The sequence below is a fragment of the Melozone crissalis genome, unplaced genomic scaffold, assembly GCF_028551555.1.
Source record: "Melozone crissalis strain CALT ecotype California unplaced genomic scaffold, PUWL_Pcris_2 ptg000036l_1, whole genome shotgun sequence".
Classification (NCBI taxonomy): Eukaryota; Metazoa; Chordata; class Aves; order Passeriformes; family Passerellidae; genus Melozone; species Melozone crissalis.
Window position 1 is genome coordinate 12373284 of NW_026535814.1, and position 20089 is coordinate 12393372.

At 37.0% G+C, this 20089-nt stretch overlaps 1 protein-coding gene across 1 annotated transcript in view; it reads left to right on the forward strand.

Moving 5' to 3' along the window:
• GOLPH3 (golgi phosphoprotein 3) overlaps positions 1-19303 on the forward strand; it is a 29092-nt gene extending 9789 nt beyond the window's left edge. The window contains exons 2-4 of the mRNA XM_054283525.1: positions 10048-10179; positions 13935-14049; positions 17455-19303. Of these exons, the coding sequence (XP_054139500.1) occupies positions 10048-10179; positions 13935-14049; positions 17455-17879 (672 nt within the window). The 3' untranslated portion in view covers positions 17880-19303. The remainder of the gene's footprint in view (positions 1-10047; positions 10180-13934; positions 14050-17454) is intronic.
• Positions 19304-20089: the final 786 nt, after the last annotated feature.

Genomic DNA, 20089 nt, shown 5'->3' on the forward strand with positions numbered 1-20089 from the left:
ATTTTAGGGATATCTGAAAAATGAAACTCATACTTTTGGTAATTAAATCTGTTGTTAGTCTATATAATACTAATATAAAATATAGGCTAATATAAAATAGCCTTCTCTGAATGCACCCATATCAAGTGAATCTGGGTCATGTATTTAACCAGATGTTTTAAAACAGGTTTGTCTGTAGAAACAGTGAAAATCAATATATGATAGACAGTAGGTGTGAAAACCATTTAGTAAGGAAAATGGAGGGTTAGTCTTTTAGAATTTGCTAATAATTAAGAATTTTATTGAAACATATTGTCTGAACCAAAATTCAGTTTTGTGTTTCAGGATTGCTTAGTGTCTTGGAATCTAAGCGGGGGGGGGGGGGGGGAAATGAAATGAATGTGTTCTCAGCTTAACTATCATTCTTGTATTCCAGAATTGTTTTGTGCAGGATGTTTTTTGTCTGTCTTTTTTGGTAAGTCCATTGACGGGGGAAAAGATTGAAGCTATTATTGAAGAGTTGTTCAAGCAAGACATCCTGACCCTGAACATTTTATTTTATTTTATTTTGGGCTAAGCCATACAGTTCCTTGCCTAAAGAACTTGATTTGGAAGTTGCCAAAGAATGCTGCCAGAGAAGCTGGAATTGGTTTTCTGTTTAAATCTGTCTGCCATTGTGCAGTACTCTAGTGTCATGGAGTATGAGATTTTCTTAGAGGTAATAAGTTGATAGCTATTAAGAGCTAATAAACTGAAATATGTATTTTAATGTATATGAGAAAGTAAGAAATGCAGGGTCTTTAAAGCATATGCATAATTTGACTATGTCAGCTTGTATTGTTTGAGACTTACTGCCTGCTGCAGCTTCTATGCTGTGATTACATTCAGGTTGATATAAATTACAGTAACCTGCATTGAAAAGAAAGGAACATATCTTTTTGGTTCCCTGAAGATGAAAATGGATCAGTTAATATAAGATACCTGTGGTGACAGCAGTCTTCCTTTACCTTGAGAATTCAATTTTGGACATTCCAGCCTATGTTCAATGAATGTTGCAATAGTTTTTCCTCATCTTTTGTAATTGTTTTCTGTTTTGCATTTTCCCCACATTCCAATAACTATGTTTAGTTAGGCTGCCAGAACGACTTTTAGTTGGTTCTTGCTGGACTTTGAGGTGCTTTATATGTTTATTCCATCTAAGGCTTCTGAAGCTAAATCAGAGGTTCACAGAGGTCTGTATAAGGACCTAGGGTGGAACAAATGGTGGCTGGCTGCAGAAGAGGAGTTCTAGCATTGACCAACATTTCTGTTTGTCATTGAAAACTTGGAAAAGTTTGTAGACTTTTTTGAATTTTGTTTTCTTGCATTGCAAAACCAGTTTGCCACTATTAGGCTGTGAAGCTTGTTGTAACAGCATGCTGGAGGGAAAGACTTTTTTTTTTGTTTGCTTTTTTAAAAGGGTTCCTTATTTCTAAGGGATAATCTAAAATTTATGTAATTGAAGTTTTTGACTGAAAAAGTCAGGTGTCAGATTTGTTGGACACTTTATAAAACACACTCGGGATTAAGTTAAGCCTCTATAGCATCAGTCTTGCTGACTCTGACCCCATTCAAGAGATGCAAAACTGTATCAGTTGTTCCTTATAGAGTGATGACATTCTGAAATAAATTACTAACGTTTAACAGCTTTTCATAGCTAAAGAATATGTCAACTTATTGCTGTTTTATTGCCCAGTAACTCAGTTACTGACTTTGATTTGCCTGAGATTTCTTCTTGCATTTGTGTTATCGCAAAGAAGAGATTTGCTTACCTGCAGCAGTGTCAGACCATTTATGTTTCTGCAATCAGCAGTTCCAGTCAGCAGTTTCACCTTCAGCTAGAAAGGATAGGAACAGAATCATGTACAGGTGTTAGAAGACAACGCTCCATACTGTTCTTTGTCCTCTCCTAGTGCTGTCAGATGGTATCTCCATTTAATCCAAGAGAACATAGTGTTTCTGTTATAGAAGAATGCTGGTGATAGATGCATTTGGAATGCTTAAAATTAGGCTTTTGGGTCACCAGAATGAGTTGAAATTCTGTGCTAAAACATTATTTATAATAAACCAAGTGCTGATGTTATCCTTTTTCTCTATGTTCTGCTTATATTTTGTACTTTGCCTATTTGGATTTGGGAGCAGCTCTAAGGAGATGTGTTGAAGAAGTTCTTCAGGGATGTAACTGCTTTTGAAAATTCAAAGTAGTATTAGTAGTTGTTGAGAGACTACTTAAGGGAAACGGTGTATTAAGATGGTGGTTGTCTTTTTTGAGACTATGATAGCACAATGCCTTTCATTCCACTTGTACTCTTCATTAAAAATCAAAATACTTTTAGGCAATGTTTGTTTCATAAGCAGTCATAGCTGTGAAGCAGATTAAAATTGTTAAGTTGCTTGTGACCAATTCTTACATGGGAGATAGGATGTAGGGAGAAGGAAGCAGACATCTCTGACATGAAAATTGTTGCAGACCAAACTTCCTAATAACTCTTCACCTGCTGCAGACCACCTGGACAGTGTATGCTGTTAATCCTTTCCCTTCTTTTCTCCCCAGCTGTCTTTCTGTCATCACAAAACTACTACTTGAGGGAGGAACTTGTTGACTAAAAGAGTGAAAATTCTGTCACAATTGTGATTAAGTCCATTATGAAATACAACTTGCCACTGTTGCATTTCAAGATAAATTTTCTTTGCTTGTCTTTTGCAGTAGGTTTCAAGTGGGTGAGAGATGATGATTTTATTAATATTACTATGTTCTCTCTATGCTTTGTGTTGGTTAATAATAGTCTAGTAGGTGCCTCTGAAAGAACTTGCTCTTTCTTCAGAGAATCAGAAAGGGATGCTATTGCTGCCTTGTCAGATTTAAATAATGTAACTTCCAATTTATGATCATCAGGGTAGTCATTGCTGAAGTCCAAAATGGGGAGCTGCATGTTTTGTCTTTTCTGAGCATATTTTGGTCATAAGTGCCTTTAGCACAGGTATCCCAATAATAGACAATTTTTTTTCCCTCTGGTCTTCGTCCCAAAGACTATGTTCTAGCTGAAACTATTCAGATTATAAAAACTATTCAGGGTTTGAATGCAGTTCATATATTGAAGTGTGGGTTGTTACAGAATGGGATGCTGTTACATTTTGCTGTCTGTCCCAACCACATTCTTTCCCTTCTCCGTGCTGTCTCTGAAGTTTGCTCACCTGCATGGTGAATCAGGTGAGGAGAATGTCAGTTAGCTCTCAGAAAGACCACTTGCTCATCTGGCTGACTACACAAATGCTGCAGTGGGCTCAGGTGAGAGAACAGCATGAAGCGTCTGTCCGTGGAGTGAAGAACTGCTTTTGTCTTCAACAGCAGTTCAGGCTTTGAACTTCTTCCTTGGTTTAGTCCTCAAATGGCTAAAAATGAAGATATGGGGAAGGACGTACCTTCTCCAGTTACATGCAAGATTTTATGCAAGGCTAAAATGAGATGTGGTGGCATTGATTTGAAAGGTCAGTAAAACTGAAATTAATCTCTCCAAGGTAAAAAGTAGTGATTCACAAGGGTTGCTTGTGCTGGGGAAGTAATTGAACTCTGGGGTATCGTTTTGTTCTGTTTCTTTTCCTGCTGTTTTTCCCCTGGTGTTTCTCCCTGCCACTCTTAGTACCTCTAAGAAAAGAAATTTGAATATACATATACATTTATTTATATATATATATATAAATATAAAATATTAATCTTTCTCAGAATTAACTACACACAGTGAGCATGCAGGTACATTTTTCTTCCATGACACTGCTGTATAAATGCTAGATGTAAGTAGACTCTTTGCTAATTGTGGTATTCAAAATGAAAACCAGCTCATATAAAATTTATACCAGCAGATGACTTAATTTACCTTTTCCAGTCCTACAGGTGATCTGAACTGACTTTGAGAAGTTTTTTTTCCAAGTTCCACATTCACTTTAGTTAGTCCATCTCAGGCTTAGATTTCTTGACAACTGTTTCCTCTTATGCTCATCTGAACGGTAGAACTGAACATTGTGGTTTTATCTGTCCCCAAACTATATATTTATTATTCTGGCATGTGCATTTGGCAAGAGCCCCTAATTGGACCTGCAAGTAATTTTCCAGTGTGTTTGTCATCTGTGATTTATGAGAACATAAAAATAGTCTGCTGCACATTGGAAAGAATAGATAGCAAAGAAGAAACACTTGTTTAGGAAAGCTCAACACTTGTTTGTATATAAACAAACCTGCAGTTTTGTGTCTCAGAGCTTTTATGTTGCTGTCCCTGACAGAGTGTTTGAGTGCCATCTATGCAGAGGAAAGGAAAGTAACAGCAAACTCCAGCAAGTTTGGGAAATCTGATTTTTATTTTTTATATCTAGGTAGAATTTTTTGCAATTTTTTTTGGCTGAAATACTATTCTAATAGAGAACAGGGTACCTGTAAATTCAGAATTTACTGTTTACTAATGTGAAAGCTTTCTTTAACCTGGATTGTGCCTCCTAGCTGAGAAACCCAGAATCTAAGGATTTGATGTTTTCAATTTGATTTGACAAGACTGTGAGGTGTATTACTCCAGAGATGGGACTCCCAAACTCCTCAGGAGTTGTAGTTGTTCACTTCTGCTGTTACTTGGCCAGCTTCCCTTCTGATTGAGCTGCCATGGCTGGAAAGAGTTTAATCAATATTTTATTTGTTTTGTCTATACATGAAGTTTCAGAAACTGCATTGTTTACCAAATTTCAAAGTCTTTTTGTTTGTGTCTTTCATAATAGAAAAATTTGGAGTTTCCTGAGAACAGGAATTCAAGGGTATGGGTAGCTGTAGTGATGTTTCTCCTTTAGAAGGTTCCCTTTGATTGTTTGGTTTATTTTGGTTGTTTATTATAGATGTTTTAGTTCTGTCTTTTCATAGAGGGTGCTAGGTGAGGGTCTAAGGAATACTATTAAGTTTGAATTTAAAATGAAAAGGCTTTTAGTAAGAGAAGTATAGACTGGGTGGTATTATGTGCATTATCCCAGAGAAACTTCTGTTGTGGTTCCTCATAAATGTAAATTGAGTCTGAGTCAGAGCCAAAACTTTGACCTAACACTGACCTGTGATAATAAATATGAGGCTGTGTGGATCTGAGGATAGGCCTGAGGGACCTGTTAAGTTAAAATAAAGAAATGCTTTATTTTTTTGGAGAGTAGGCGTTAGTAACCCACAATTTACCTTCACATACTGTTACATGACTTTATGATGCTTTTTTAAAAGCTGCTGATTTCCAATTGCAATGGCTCTGTGATCTGCAAAGTAATCTACAATAGCTTGAGACTCTTTGGATTAGAATGCATTGGCAGCTGCGGTCTGTGTTCTGTAAACCGCTGCCCTTAACCACGTGAGTTAAACACATCATATTTATTTATATTACCATGTGTGTGTTTTGAAGCCTCAGAGTTGTAATTCTGCAAGCATTTTGCTTTTGTTCTCTTGAATCCGAGGTATTTTCATGGATTTTTTGCTGTGCCCTGCTCCTTTCTTGTCTGTGCCGGGTATGGTAGAACTGCTGGTCACCTATTCCGAGTTACCTGAAGAAGTGAAGAAAGAATATATATTCTTGTAGTGGGAAGAGATTTTTAACAGGTCTGATAAATAAAAAAATTACTGAGTAAAAGATTACCCAGTCCTTTCTGAGTCTTTTGTTCTATGTTTTATTAAGAAAGTTTTTTTTTTTTTTTTTAAACTTTGTAATCCATTAGGGAGTACTTCTACATAAACGTGATATGACATCTGCAGCTTAATTGCATTTTTTGCACTGTTACTGCTGGGTTACTTCAAATTGCACTTGGGAAACAGAAAATAGTGATGTTGATTCAGTAGGGTCTTTCTGTTTGGGTTTTTTTAGTTATTGTTTGTTTGTTTGTTTGTTTGTTTCAAATAGAGTTAGTGTGACAGTAGCCTGGAAGCTGTGAGAGTCGTTGATCTGTGAAGGTTGGCTGTTTTGTGCTTAAGTGAAATTATTTTGAAGTTTTGTGCAAGTCTTAAAGCAGCCTTAATTGTGTAGAAATCACTAACATGGCACCAAGTATCTTGAGACACATCTGATCATTTTTTGTCTTCTCAGTGATTTTTTTTTACATACTTATGAAATTATAGTGGTCCTGGGTGCAGTGCCCTGTTGGATCACAGATAAGGTGTTAGCAACCTTCTTTAAAGAAATGAAAAATTACAAACAACCTTATGAATTTTAAAATCTCGGATAACAGTGTCTCTAAAGAGATTAAGTGGAAGCAGGAAGTGGAAAGTAAGGTAGTTTTGGGAACTGGCCTCTGTTATTCAATGGACTGTTTCATTGTTGGCAGTTTCAAGTGATTAATGAAAAACTAAAGGGGAATACCTGTGTGAGCTAGAAGTGGGTAGAAGGCAGGTGAATAGGAGAAAGTGAATAAATGCTACAGGAGCTGGTGGGAAAGGAATGGCCTAATGAACATGGATTTTAAATAACTTATTCTCAAAGTGGAAAGAGGATCTTAGTCTCAGCTCTGTGCTTTGCCATATCCTGGTGGAAAGTCGAACTTTCAAAGTTAGTATGGAAACAAGTATTTGATGTAAACTTTATTCTAATTTCCCTTTTTGCTTGTCTAGCAAAACTAGTTTTTAGCTGAAAGTTTCTAGGTCAGGTCTGATGAAAAATGCTTTTGTGCTGTGTTTGTGTAAATAAACATGACATTTGTAAACAGTTTTTTGATCTTTGAGTCATTGTAGATTTAAAATTTTGTCTTGCAAGCTATTCATAGCTTAAAGTGCTATTCTAGTGTGATTGCTGTCAGATAAAAATAATCTCCTGCTTTGTAAGTCTTACCCCCCGCTGCTTAGCAACTTTAATGAAATAAGTATTTCTTTGAGTTAGAGAGTTTGCAGGAAGAGGGATGAAATAAAAATACTTAGTATTGTATTTGTGAGAAAACTAGCGTTGTTTAAGAGCATTAAATAATACAATGAGTTGCATTTCTGCATAGTGGTGTTTGATCTTCAGTCAAGTGTTTTGAGACTGCTAGGAATTGGAATAAATGAACAGTTTTAAAAACCATGTCCCTGTCTTGTTCTGTGTGCTGTAATGAGCAGTGGACAGGTTATATTCAGGGAGAGGGTGGGATCAGGATGACAATTCCCCCAGTGAACATTGACTTCATCCTCGTCTGTGTGTGGTTTACAGATTGATTGCTGTCTGTCAAACTTCATTATTGTTCTTGTTTTTTAAAGAAGTTTTAAAATTTCTTTTAAAACTTCCGCCTTCCTGTTAAAGCAATTGAGTGGAAAAACAGAAAAGAAATTGGGTACTGACTCTTAATCTGTGAGCTAGCTTGGTTTATCATCTTTTAGCTCTTGTTTCCTTACAAATAGTGCGTTTTTCTATTTTGCCATTCCACCTCCCCATAAATTATTAATCTCCACCCCTTTGTTTCTCTTTTGAGCATCTTTTCTAGTTATGCTATATACCAATTAAAGTAGGTGTCAAGAGGGTGTTTGGAATATCAAAGATAAGTGTTTCCCATTAATTTCTAGTTACTCCAGGAAGACTGAGTTAATTTAAAGGATGATTTAGTTAGACTGTTGTGTGCTGAACTGATATTCTGTGAAAGTTCCTTCAATTGTCTGATACCTTTGCATTAGGTGTCAAAACCAACCCATTCATCTACCAGAATGATCTGGAAAGATCAGTTAATTGGATTGAAAAGAATCCCTTTCCTGACTCTGTTAATAGGTGTACAATTTCTGTGTGTGGAAATATAATGTTCCTTCTCTAGAGGATCACCTGTGAGCTCTGAGTCTGGGGAGCGGAAGGAAAATAAGAAGTTGGTGACAACAGGATCCATTCTCATGGCTTCACTGTCATCTACCCCACCAAAACAAGCAGCTCCATTTGTGAAGGATGTAATATTTTTCAACTGCCTTTCAGGGCTAATTGGTTAAAAAGTTTGGGTGGTTGTGCAGTCTCCATCCTTGGAGGCTTTTGAGACGTGCTTGAATAGAGCCCTGAGCAACTCGACCTGACTTCATAGCTGAACCTGCTTGCAGCAGGAGGTTGGACTAGAGACTCATGTGTTCATTTTTGACCTGACTTGTCTCATGAGTGAGCCTGCATTTCTCTGCAACCCTCAGCCTATGGCCATCCATGTTAACTACTGGAACAGAGGAGTTACCATCAGGAGTTACCACCAATCTGGTAATTGGTGCTGGGAGTGGTAGAAAGTCACTTCATTGAAAAACCGTAATTTTAAAAATAGATTCATTTTCATTGCTAAAAAAAGAGAACAAGCATCAGCACTTTAATTGTTTGCATAATAATCTGAAATTTTCTGTGAATATAAAGAAGTGTAAATTTATTGTGCCTGTGAGTTTGTGCTGTAGATTTTTAGTTTGTGTATGTATTGTCTGACTTCAAAAATTATTATGTAAAGAGACTAACTGGAAATAGAATGTAGGAGTCATATCTCTTCCCGCTCAAGCAGCAAATACTGCGCTTTATCATGTGTGTTATTTGGTGAAAAACGTCTGGTGCCAGCCAAAATCTTAATTACTGAATGGCATTATACAAGTAGCTGATACCTGCAAAGTATCAGCTCTAGAGTAGAAGGCTGATTAGATAACTTCTCAAATGCCTTTCCAAACTCATATTTATGGTGTTTTAAATAAATATATGGGACCTATTTCAGTAACTACCTTAGAGATTCGGGGCTTTTGTAGTCTTTTTCATAAGTATTGGTCATCTATATAATACAGCCCTTGAAAATAGCTGAGTGCAAAATTGAAACAAGTATTCTCACATTCATGGAAAGCTGTAATTTGTCATTAGTTAGGGACTGGTTTGTAAATTTAGTGAACTTAAAATATATGCCCCTTATATCTTTATATGTTGGCAGCTTTCATCTGCAAAAATAATAAAATTGGCTTGCTCTTGTTTTATGCTAGTTTTGGTTCTTAGTTATGACAATTTACAATTTTATGAAAAGCAGAACATTCTTCTGCTCTTCCCCCACAGCATCTTTCTATAAAGTATCCCCAAGTTGGTATTTCCAGAAGTGCTTCACTAGAGGACTTTGGAAAGATCTTTGTGAATCATATCAAACATTTCTCAGAACATTTCTCAATGATTTTACTTTTATCTTAGATACTCAAATATTAAAAAATATGCAAGAACCTTGGCTACTCCATATAAAATAATTATTATTGTAAAATTTTTTTTGGTCATAATTGTTGAACAGTGGAGTACAAAAGTCAGTAGTTGTTTCTAGATACTGATGAGTAAATGTATTGGGTCAAGTGGTCTGTTCTACCATTTAAGCAAACAGCTGTCAATGCAGAAGGATAGAGAAATCGCAGTAGGTGAGATGTGCTTGGTGGAATAAATGTGGTTTGCAGTTTGTATAAAAACTATGCTTCAAGCTGTAAAAACACATATTTTCAAGGGATTTAAATGACAAGATAGTAGCTGTTATAAATATTTATTTGAAAGGTTTTTTCTTTTAGTTTATTATGTTCAAGCCAAAATAATTTGTTCTGTGATTTGTGTTGATTGCCATGTTTATGTTTTCCAGTGTACTCCATAGTTAAAACTTAATATCCACTTTTAGTTTATTATTGCTTTCTCAGTGCTACATTGCTTATGCATGTAAAATCACATTAATGTTTCTTGGTCACTCATAAAGCCATGTGATGTCAGTAATGCCAAATGCTTGATGTCTTAAAAGTATCCTAAGTTTATTTTGACTGTGTATAAAACTACACTTTATACCTCACAGTTCTTGGTATTGCCCTCTTTCATTCTGTATCATTTTCCTTAGGATTACCGTTCTTCACAAGGCAGAGTCTGAGTGTCAAAACTAACAGAGGATGAGGCTGCTTCTCTTTCATGTTTTCAGGGCGGGAATGATAGTGACTAGTGATGCTACTTCAAAAACGTGAAAGCAGGAGAACTGCTTAGAGAACTCAGCAAGGCCGTTTTTCTGTTCTCTTTCAGGTGGAGATGGAGATATCTTACTGTCTTTCCTTCTTCACAGGGTTACACATCGTTCTGGAATGATTGCATCTCCTCAGGATTGCGTGGCTGTATGTTAATTGAATTGGCATTGCGGGGGCGTCTCCAGCTGGAGGCCTGTGGAATGAGGCGCAAAAGTCTGCTGACGAGAAAGGTAAGTGCAGGAGAATGGTCGCATTCACTTGTCAGGCTCCACGCAATACAGGAGCTATAAATTACGGCTGGTTCTAAGAAAAAGCCTGGGGTTTTTTTCTTTATGTGAAGATGATGATTCTGAGTAATGACCTAAGCAGATGTGCAAAGTTAAAAGTTGTTTCGGTGATGAGATGAAGTGCCTTGGAACATCTGTGGTATCTGTTCTGTGCCCGTGTTTTGTTCCCTGGGTGCGTTTCTGGTGCTGTTGCTGGCCAGCCGTTGGCAGTGGCTCTGGCTGGGGCGTGGTGGCAGCAGTTGCTGCCTGCCACAGTCTGCCAAAGGAACTGGATTTTGCAATGCCGGTGGGATGTGGGCTCAGGCTGAAAGGAACAGATAACTGCCAGACATCAGATGTATCCTGCAAGCCACCAGTTTACTTCTGGTGCACACAGTGTTGCAGTTTTGCTTGCATTGCATGGGAAGGAAACCATCATTGTTCTTGGGACCCCTGAGAAAATAAAACTGTCTAGTTCAAGCATGAGGCTGGTGTGTTAAATTGGTTGTGCTCTCTGACCTTCAAGATGGCCACATCTCCACGGTCCTTTATAGAAGCGGGCTGAAGATTTGAGGGCTTAATTTTTTACTTTTACCACTGAATTTTCCCTTTGTACAAAACGTGCAAAGGTCATGCTCTTGGAAGAATTTTTACTTCATCAGCATTAGAGGACACTTGTAAAATAAGCCCATTGAAAACCTGGTCAAATGTTGTCTGTCCACCCCAAATAAATTCTCTTATGGCACATTTCTCTGTCAATATTATCTTTTCTAAATTTTAAGGCAAGCTTGCGAATTCCCTAACCTTCTCCCAGCTCCCTTCACTTCAGAAAAATCGAACCTCTGTTCCAACAAACAGTCCCTACTTCTTTTAGCCTCGTTTAAGCATATTCAGCATTGATTAGTTCGCACATTTTTTTTTCCTCCAGAGCTTTTGGCTCCTTAGGCATTCAGTAATCTTCTTAGGCATTCAGTCAGGAGTTATTTTCATTCTGTGAAAACCTTGTCAGTTCTGTGTACTTGAAATATTAACTGTGAGGTTGCTGGGTTTTTAAGAAAATGGAAAAATAACCTGTATGTATATTCACTAAAGAATACAAGCAAAATTATTGGTCTGAGTTGTGATTGGGTTTTGTTTGATCGTGGTTCCATGGTTTTTTTAAAATTTTATCATGTGGTTTGTTTAAAGTGATCTAAAATCTATGCAATTTAGAGGTTTTCTTATTCTGCTGTTGTAAGGTATTTGAGATACTTTTCAGTTTTCAGGCAGGAGGGTTCTATAAAAATAGACATTAATTTAAAATTTAGATGAAGGTTGTTTTCTGCTTAAGTACTTCCCTGCAAATAAAATCCCTAAACACAGCACCTCCATCAGTTTAGAAATCAGTCTTGTGAATGACTTGTGTTATTTTGCACCTTATTTGAAGTTTTCCATTAACACTAAAGTTCAGTTTTGTTTCTGTGTTGGCCAGATTTAAGTCTCTACTCTGTCAATTGTCCTCCTTGTCCTGCTTCTGCAGGCTTTGCTCCCCATGCCCTTAGCTTTGGCTGTGAAATAAATACTGTGCCTAATAAGTGGAAAGAGCTGTCTAATAATACATCCAAGGTTGTAATTCTGGGGTGAAATAATTTCCTTTGATCAGTTTAGTTTTTAATGGAACCACTCTCTTGATCTTGTCATCAGGTGGGGCACAAGTGATAAGGTGAGGTGAAGGGAGAGTAAACTCAAGTTTTTTGGGCAGTAGCACAGATTTATAACCAGCTAAGTGTGGCTTTAATATAATTAACTTGAAAGAATGATAGCTACTATGATTTTCACTTAAAGCCTTAAATCAGGTTGATCTCTGCTGATTAGTATTTTGTACTTCAGAATGGGTCAAGATGCATTAAATCTATGATTGAATGCCATAGAGAGTCAAATGAGACTGAGAAAAGAGTGGACAGAGACTTGATGGACCTTAGTGAGACTTTGTAAGTGGATATGATGTGTTACACATGGCAACATCCTTGTAAATTTGGCTTAAGAATATATAATTGTCACACCATTTTGGAGTTCTGTCTACTGGCATCAATATTAGAAACAAATAAATGAATTTTGAGGTTTGCAAATGGTTATTGAGAATAGAAGATGGTACTCTACATTGCCTTACAGGCTCAGAGTGCAAACCAAATCGATAGAGTTATTAGAATCAAAAGGAATCCCAAAAAATCCTTGGCAGATTTTCTTCAGTATTTTATTGCTAACAATTCTGAGCAATTCATGCAAGAACGAATTTTTGTATTAAAACTAGAAAATGAAGTTTACTTAAAAATCTGTGCTTAATCTTTTAGCTTTGCTTAATTACAGAGCTGTATTCTGAAAAATGCAAATTAAATATTCCGTATAATTGAAATTTCCTTAGTTGATAAGTACCAGGCAAATCTAGTACCTGATTCATCACTGAAAAATTGGAATACAGAATATTTTTTTACAATCAGGCTAAGGACCAGCATCTCTGAAGAAACAGGATGTTCCCTGAACTATGGAACAATATGACATTTCCAGAACACCTTTCTGACTACTCTAAAGTGTTAAGAAAAATAAGAGCTTTCATTTCCTGCTGTTCATATGTATATATATATATATATATATATATATATATATATATATAAAAATGTATGGAATTGTGTTGATGTATTCATTTTTCTGTCAATCACCCGGTACCTTTTCCCTGATGCTTGTAAAGTGCTAGTTTGTAAACAATTTAAATTCCCAGATATAATAGTAACAACAACAATAATAACAACTATTATTATTACTATTAACTGTAGTAGTATTATTATTAGCTGTAGTAATTCTTCTATAAATAGAGATGGATTTTATTTAAACATACTAACTTGAGCTAGTTTAATCTGTAAGTTGTCATTTGGTGCTCTTGATTTTGTCTCCTGAAAAAAAAATTGTACTTTTTTGCATGGTGTCTGTAACTACTTATACTGGTAAACAAGCAGTTATATTTTTGAATTTTATTATGTTCCTCTGAATCAGTTTTTTTGTTGTGCTTTTCTGAGTGAAGAACTCAAATAATTTTCGAAGTTAAATAAGAGACTTATATTGTATTGCATTTATTGTTGCATGTTAAGAGGTTTATTAGTACATGTGTATTTTCCCTAGTACATGTGGTTTAACTGTAATTAAATGAAACTCTATTAGTTGGCAGTGTGTTCTTCAGAGCTGCAAAACTTACAGATGTTGTCATGAACCTATTTTTATCTCTTCATATATTGAAGAAAACTAGTTTTTATACCTTTTTTTGTTGTTATTTTCATGCAACCTTATTGTTTAACTCAGTATTTTCAATAAATTGACTTGAAGCAGAAAAATAGACTGTATTCAGAAACTGATTTAGTGCAATATACTTTGTTCTTGAGAGGTAGTAATGGACCTGACTAGATAAGTGAGTTACTTTCCTTCAAAATACAGCTTTTAATTTTAGCCCATTAAGGTTAATTTAAGTTATATATTAACCTCAGACTTAAGGTATTTTGAATTAAAACACATACTACTTTTTTTTGATAATGAAAATTTGCCTTTTTCAATGTTGCATATTCTTAAGAGAGAGTTTGTTATTTTAAAAAAAATTATTTTGGTTTTCCTAACAGATAGGTTTTTTTATTGATGGGTGTGTGTGTCATATATGAATTATGTCAAAATACTGACTGTGTTTTATTAATTCTTAGGTGATTTGCAAGTCAGATGCTCCTACAGGGGATGTTCTGCTTGATGAAGCTCTGAAACACATAAAAGAGACCCAGCCTCCTGAAACAGTACAAAATTGGATTGAACTGCTTAGTGGTAAGCCTTGCACATAACATGTTTGCTTTTTTTACCCAAATAAAGCTAATTATCTGGCATCACTAGAGATTATATTGCAAGATTTTTTGAGAGAAAATATGCAAAAAAGTTAATTAGTCTGTCCTCTAGGGTAGTCTCTTGTTGATTGTAGCCTTTAATCAAATATAAGTAACTGTTGCTTTTGACTTAACTTGGTACAGAAAGGATCTGTATGGAAGTGTCAGAGGACATCTCAACTCAGTGGAAGAGGTGCCTTCTGCTGACTCTGAAGTAAATCAGGACTGCACCCTGGAGATGTAACTGCCTTTCCCTGTGTTTGGAAATGATGGTTGGTGGAAGTTTGGAGCCTGAGCGTGTGCACTGAGTATTCAGATCTTGCAATAAAGAAAGGAGGTGAAGAGCTCATAGCTCACACGTGAAACTTGAGGGTGATTTGGCCATTAATCATAAAGAAAAAATGAGGTGTTAGGAGTTTTATTTTTTCATTAACTGAAGAAACATAATAAATATTTTTAAATGTTAGATGCTTCTTGTTGATCAAAATAAAGTCTTCAGGGTGAGTACTTTGCACACAGCTTTCCCTGTAAAGCTAGTAAATAGTTGAGAAAGAATGAAGTGTCAGTGATCATAGAATTTTGAACAGGTTTGGGTGGAAGGGACTTTCACAGGCCATCTAGTCCAGCCCCTCTGCAGTCACCCGGGACACCTTCCACTGGAAGGTGACCATCCAGCTGGACATTGGATGCTTCCAGGGACAAGGCATCCACCACCTCTCTGGGCAATCCATTCTGGTGTCTGATTGTGAAAAACTTCTTCCTTGTATCCAATGTCAGCCAGCTCTCCTTCACTTTGAAACCATTATTCATGTCCCAGGCTCTGCTAAAGTGTCTGACCCTATCTTTTCTGCAGTCCCCCTTTAAGCCTAGAAAGGCTGCAGCAAGATTTCCTTAGAGCCTTCTCCTCTCCAGGCTGAGCTGCAGACAGAATTGATCACTAGCCTTCGTCCATTTTCACAAAGCACATAAATGCAGCTTCCTTGGAGTAGATCAGAGCTGTGCTTCATTTGTGCAAACAGCACAGGAAAAAACCCTGCACTGTTGACCCTCATTGTCAACAATGTGGCTGTGAGGTTGGGGGTAATGAGATTTGGAAGTTGCCTGTGTAAAATCTGCTACTTCTTAAAATGGATAAGCTGCAGAAATGAGCAAAATATCTTTGCCTTTCTCTGCTTTCCTGTTTTCTTTGTTCTTCCCATTCATTCTGCACCACCTTAAACAGCCTTCCTTGCACACCATTCATTCTCAGGTCCTTGCCATCCCCCCTCTCCTGCTCCTTGGCTGTCAGGCAGGGGGGAGACTGGACTGCCTGTCAGGAGGGGCACGGCTGCTGCGGAGCCGTGCAGTTCAGTTCTCACTCAGCTCCCCTTGCCTCTTACGGCCGGCAAAAACAATTCATTTTTCTTGTCCCAAATACATAATTTGTGCTGACATTTCACCTCCTTTCCCAGTGCAATGCACATCAAGTTAGGACTGGCTCAAAAAGGGTCAGCTAATGAATGAACTAGTGTTGTAGGTTTTCTTTGAGTTAAGCTAAGGCTTTCCTGACCCTGCTGAGCTTTGGCTCTGTGAAGATAGTTGTCATCAGGGCTGTGGCTAACGCTTGAATCAATAATTTTTACTAACATATGTTTATTAATTACTAATTCTTGGATGGCATTAGTGTTCTTTGGTTCCCGTGGTTTAGAGATCTGTCCTTCTGAAGAAAAATATTTCAGTGGGTCTTGGTGGGGGTTTTTATTTTTATTGGTTGACTGGTTTTGCTTTATTTTGCTTTATTTAATAAATTCATAAACTCTGTTAGAATTTTGCCTTGGGGACCAGGTCGATCCTGGAAAAAAAATCTACTGATGGTTGTCAATGATGCAGAGTGCTGCTTGGAGTTACAGTACGTGTGAGTTCAAAGCCGTCATGTGAATAAATATGTGGACATGTAAGGTGATGTTTGCCAGGCTGATGTTTATAAGGTAGCCTCTAAAGAAAGCAAAGGTAGGGAATATAGACGTTTGGAGCAAAATGTCAGGTTTCCTGCAGATGTAGCAAACATCTCCGTGTCTGCAAAGTGTCTCTGTAATTGAAGAGCTTGGTCACAAGGTGTCACCACAGCACTGACTTTCAGCCGCATGGCAACTGCACAAAAATCTAGGAAGTAGCCTTTGCCCTGTAGAAGGTAATAAGGAAACCACTTTTTTGTGTTTGTGTGGTAGTTCCATTTATGATCAAACTGGGGAATCGCATCCAGTGATGTGTAGTTGGACTTGTGTAGTTCAGGCCTGGTTGGGTTTTCTGCCTTTCACTCTGCAGTGGGAGTCACCTCATTTGTTTGCTTATCTTGACTGTTACTTGGATACAGTGTGTGTCACCCTCCCTCACAGTGGGAGAAACCTCAAAGTCACCTGTGGCTTACAGTTGTTGTTATTATTTTGTGCTCATCAATAAATTTTTTAAAGTTTGGTACAGAAATTCTCATATCATTTATGGAAAACCTCCATCTATTTAAGAAATACTTAAAGCTTTTCCTTTTCTTGCCCCTTAAAATGCATAGGTCTTTGACATCAGGAGGAGATTATGATAAATTCTTAAGTAAGCTGGAATTAAAATTTTTAGGCTGTTAAATAAGCTCTTAAGCAAAGGTAGAATTCTCAGTGGTAAACAGTTTTAGTTGGAGCTGTTGATGCTGATTTTGTCCTTTGTCAGTTTCCTCTATGCATACAGTCACACACTCTGAAGTGCCTAGTTCTGCTGCTGTAACAAAAGGCATTAGAAATAATTTATATAGAAGCATTAAAGACTCTGTCTAATACATGGTTCATGTGGGCACACACACACTCACAGTGCATGGTCACTGTTTCATATGGTGGAGACAGGAAGGGGGAGAGGAGTGGAAACCTGCAGAAATAAAGAAATACACTGGGTAACTATGCATTAGCTTGTCTCTGTGGCAGAAGAAAAGCAGTAACACTTCTCCTGGTCTCTGACATGGTAAAAGAAGAAAGGTGCTTAATTTTACTTTATTTTTATTGTTATTTAAATAAATACTGCATAACTGATTGGTTTTTTTTATTTTACAATACAGGGTTTTTGTTTATTTTTCATATCTGTAATCAAGACATGGCTTAGCTATTGTTTCATTCAAACTGTCAGTGGACCCCAGAGCTGCTCCAAGGAAGTTCTCCTGGTCTCTGCCTCCATGGCAGGGATCAGAGAAATGCTGACAGGAGCACAGTGTCTTGTAGTCTGCTCTGTGATTTTGACAGCTCATTCTGCACCACAGAGGGGGAAAAAAAGTCATTGCGGCAGTGCAGCTTAAACTTTGTCTGACTGCTGTGTGGTTTTCTTGCTGTTTTAGGTGAAACATGGAACCCACTGAAGTTGCACTACCAACTACGAAATGTCCGTGAGCGGCTAGCTAAAAATCTAGTGGAAAAAGGTGTACTGACAACAGAGAAACAGAACTTCCTTCTTTTTGACATGACCACGCACCCTCTCACCAACAACAACATCAAACAGCGCCTCATCAAGAAGGTCCAGGAGGCAGTTCTTGACAAGTGGGTGAACGACCCCCACCGCATGGACAAGCGCTTGCTGGCGCTCGTGTACTTAGCCCACGCCTCAGATGTCCTGGAGAACGCTTTTGCCCCCCTCCTGGATGAGCAGTATGATTTAGCCACAAAGAGAGTGCGGCAGCTCCTGGATTTAGACCCTGAGGTTGAATGTATGAAAACCAACACAAATGAGGTTCTGTGGGCTGTTGTAGCAGCTTTCACAAAGTAACTGCATTCAGACTGAAATGTTCTCTCTTCTTTCATGTAAACCAGTTTTTTCTCTTTTATTGACTATTCATGTTTTCTGTAATTTGTACCTTCTCACATGATGAATCGGCTTTTGTTTAATGGGAATTATAAGTGGTGTATTCCCTACTTCTCTATCTGTATACAGGATTTTGCTGGTACAAGAGACTTTCCTGTTTAAAACAACAGAAGAAGGGTGAACTGCCATATTGGCATTCCATTTCCTATTCAGTTTGAGTTACCTTAAATACTTTGTTTAATTTTTCACCTCATTGTTATTGAAGTGGTTTGTCACCAAAGCTCCATGTTGAAGTGTCTGTCAGGACATTTTATACACAGATATTTTCAATTACATATAACAAAATTACTTAAAAAGCAGAAATGCCATTAAGCAGCTTTGTCAATAGTTCCTGTAAAATGCCCCATAAATTTTAATTTTCATGCAAGTCTCTTGTGTACTTATGTTTTCATTAGAATGATAGCTGAGTCATAACGCTAGTTTAGAAAGGTCCAATTGTTTCATAAACCAGTTTTGGGAGGGGATACATTCCATTATATTGTGTATATATAGTTCAAATTGTATATTAACAACTGCCCCATCTTAGTATTTTGCAAGATCTACTTACTTGTACACCTGGTGCCCCTTATTTGCTGTCAGCCATTGCCATCTGATGCAAAGAAAGGCCTCCTGCAGAGGTCCTGTGTGTGAAAGCTGTTTGTTTCCAGAGTCTCTGGAGTTTGCCATCCAGGTATTCTCAGTCTATGCATTGCCTTTAAAAATTAGTGAATGGAAAGAGACTGCTTTCTATCATTGGTACTTTTTTCTTTCCCTCCACTTCTGTATGGAAAAGACTCATGACCAGTACAATTCTTGAGTGCAGTTTTTTGTTTTGTACACAAATTAATGTTTGTCTCATAAACCTTGAACTATTTGACACTTCAAAAACAAAAAGTCAGTCCTAGCAGGTGTTGCATGTAAATGGTTAGCAAGTAATGACAGCAGTTCAGAGAATTCAGATATCTGTAATGGGATGCTCTGCTATATTTTAATTTTTATATATACAATTATGCTGATTAGCACACTATTGTAAAAAAACCCAAAACCTATATGAAACCCTGGCTTTTTAAAATTTATTGCCTCTTTGCCGCTGCTTGTTATTTCCCATTGATTTCTCAGTGTAAATATTATGCATTGAAAGAATTAAGCATTGATTTCTATACTTTTTTCATCATACCAATGCAGATTTATAGTGGGGCTTACAGGTGTTTAGAAACCTTTTGGTTAATATTCAGAACAAGAATACTAGATGGTGTATAACTGTAGAGTTGAAATTTAAGAAATCCCTTAATCTGTATACTAGCTTTTTACCTACAGTAAATAAACTATGATCTTGAAAGTGCCTGAAACAGAGTAAGCATGTCACTTATACTTTTTTGTTGCTAATTAGAAAGGTTTTATTGCCTAACTGAAAGCTTTAGTTTATATCCTTCTTATTAGAAAGGGAGAATTTATATTAAGTAGTTCAAACTGACTTAATCAGTGGTGTTGCTCAGATCTGCAGGATTCATTGCTGGGACAGGCTGAATTAATTTGGGGAGTGTGCAACTGTGCCTGCCCTAGGTAGACCTCTTCAGTCTTGAGCACAGCTCTACAGCCTCATCTGTGACTGGACTTCCAATTTTGCACTTCATTTTCAATCATTGATATGCTTGAGTAGTTGACTGTAAAATGTAACTTAAATTCATCGTACCTCTAGAACCTTTTTTAAGAAAGGTTTTTAAAAATACGGTCCTTGACATTTAATGGCACACTGTTCTTTCAGTTCTTAATGCTATTTCTTTAGACAAATGAAATTAAAAGTATATTGTAAAGTATTTCAAACTCTAGTTTACAAATAAAAAGACAAACAGTATTCTCTCACTTGTAAGATGCTGTGTTGAAAACTTTGAGTGGCTTGGGCATGAACTTGGGACATCATCTTTTAAATGTTTCAAGCTGTGATTGCTTTTAAGTGGAAGGAAAATGAAAATTGCTGTTTTGCTCTTATATTTGACAGCTTATGGAATACTTTCTGTATACTTGCTAGTACATGCAGCTCACAGCTTTCATTGTCTCTCTCATGTGATCTGTTTTCTCATTTTCTTTTGCTCTTTGAGAGGAGGAGAAAGTAATTAGGCAGAAAGGTCAGAAAA